The sequence below is a fragment of the Ipomoea nil genome, unplaced genomic scaffold (genome assembly GCF_001879475.1).
Source record: "Ipomoea nil cultivar Tokyo-kokei standard unplaced genomic scaffold, Asagao_1.1 scaffold3195, whole genome shotgun sequence".
In the NCBI taxonomy this organism is placed as follows: Eukaryota; Viridiplantae; Streptophyta; class Magnoliopsida; order Solanales; family Convolvulaceae; genus Ipomoea; species Ipomoea nil.
The window spans coordinates 995660-997602 of NW_017619623.1; the positions used below are offsets into that span (position 1 = coordinate 995660).

At 36.0% G+C, this 1943-nt stretch overlaps 1 protein-coding gene across 1 annotated transcript; it reads left to right on the forward strand.

Moving 5' to 3' along the window:
- Positions 1–309: 309 nt before the first annotated feature.
- On the forward strand, positions 310–1369 carry LOC109168231. Its single transcript, XM_019317272.1, has 2 exons — positions 310–795; positions 1067–1369. The coding sequence occupies exons 1-2, from the start codon at positions 310–312 to the stop codon at positions 1367–1369; spliced, it is 789 nt and encodes a 262-aa protein (XP_019172817.1).
- The last annotated feature ends 574 nt before the right edge of the window (positions 1370–1943 follow it).

Genomic DNA, 1943 nt, shown 5'->3' on the forward strand with positions numbered 1-1943 from the left:
AAGAATATTTGAATCGATATACAATTAGTCAATTATATAAATTATAACAACAAATATTATATTGTGCAATCTATTTAATATAAAAAAAATACAAAAATACTAAAATTTCTATTCCTATTTTTCCGTCACTACTCAATATTGAATCAATGATATTTAGTTTACTGCTTTATTTTTTTTTGAAAGATAGTTTACTCCAATCTATTTATTCGACTTTGTTATTTACTTTTCATTATTTATAAATAAACTAATTTTTGTTTTGTTTTTTTTTGTTTTTTTTTTTGTTTTTTTTTTTTTTCCTTTTAAGAGTTGATGTTATCGGATTCAAATAAAAAACAGTTTGCTTTGGTGGAGTTGGAGAAGTTGCTATCTTTGTGGGGGAAGAGCCTGAAGGACTTTTCAGAAATGTCAATTCCATACGAAACTAACATATGTTTGAGTGAAAACACGTTGATAGCTGAAGAGTTAGCATATGACAAGGAATCGTTGAAGATAAAGCATGAAATATTGGTAACACAATTGACCGACGAGCAAAAGAATGTTTACGACTCTGTGATGAACGATATTGATTCCAATGGAGGTGGATTGTTCTTTGTGTATGCTTACGGAAGAACAGGCAAGATGTTCGTGTGGAGAACATTATCGTCAAAGATAAGGAGCCACGGTGATATTGTTCTGAATGTTGCTTCCAGTGGAATAGCATCTTTGCTCTTGCTGGGAGCCAGGACGTCGCATTCTAGATTTTCTATACCACTCTCTTTGAACGAAGATTTCATCCCACGTGCAATATATCGCAAGGTAGTGACCTTGCTGAGCTTATAATAAGGAGCAAATTGATAATATGAGATTTAACACTGATTACGCACAAACACTATTTTGAGGCTTTGGACAAACCATGAGGGATCTATTGAGGTTCGCCATACCGGTTAGTGCTGAAAAGACTTTTGATAGAAAGACAATAGTTTTGGGCAGCGATTTTAAACAGATCCTACCTGTTATTCTGAAAGCAACAAGACTAGTAGTTGTCGGAGCAAACATTAATTCTTCATACATGTGAACAAATTGCAAGGTATTAAGGCTCACCAAGAACTTGAGACTACGGTCCTTAGCTTCAGAGGAAGATAAACAAATGGTTGATTGGTTTTCAAAATGGATTGTAGAAATCAGAGATGGGATTGCAAGGGTGGTAAACAACGGTTCATTTGAGATCGATATTCCTGCACAGTTTTTGTTGAAGTGTGGACACAATCCCATAACAAGTATACTGGAAAGCACATTCCCAAGCTCGAGATATGGCATACTTGATGAGTCGCAGCTAGAAGGCCGAGCAATCCTCTCGCCGACTTTAGATGTCGTTGATCAAATTAATTAGTGCATGTGCGACATGAATACTGCAGAAGGACGAATATATTTATAAAGTTGTGATACTTTGTGTAAGGCAGAATCAGACAGTGAAAATTTATTAGAAGTACACACTCCTGAGTTCTTAAATAGTTTGAGATTGTCGGGTCTTCATAATCATTCATTGACATTAAAGTTCAGTGCGACTGTTATGTTATTGCGGAACATAGACCAGTCTCTTGGTCTTTGTAACGGGGCGTGACTCATCATCACAAGATTCGTAGATCACATTTTCGAAGCAAAAATAGTTAATGGAACACATAAAGGAACCAAAGTTCTTATCCATCGAATTTCTCTCACTCCTTTTGATACGAGATTGCCCTTCAAATTCCAATATAAACAATTCCCGTTGATGCTTGCATATGTCATGACTATCAACAAAATCCAATGTCAAACACTAACTCACGTTGGGTTAGTGCTAAAAAAAATGGTCTTTAATCACGGACAATTGTACGTGGCTTTCTCCCGAGTCACCCATCCCGATGTCCTGAAGTTGTTAGCTCTAGACTAGGATGGACAGGATTGTGTTGTGACTACCAATGTCG

Coding starts and splice junctions, on each gene's coding strand:
- LOC109168231 (XM_019317272.1), top strand. CDS start 310: ATGTTATCGGATTCAAATAAAAAACAGTTTGCTTTGGTGGAGTTGGAG. Junction 796..1,066: donor CACGTGCAATATATCGCAAG/GTAGTGACCTTG, acceptor ACAAATTGCAAG/GTATTAAGGCTCACCAAGAA.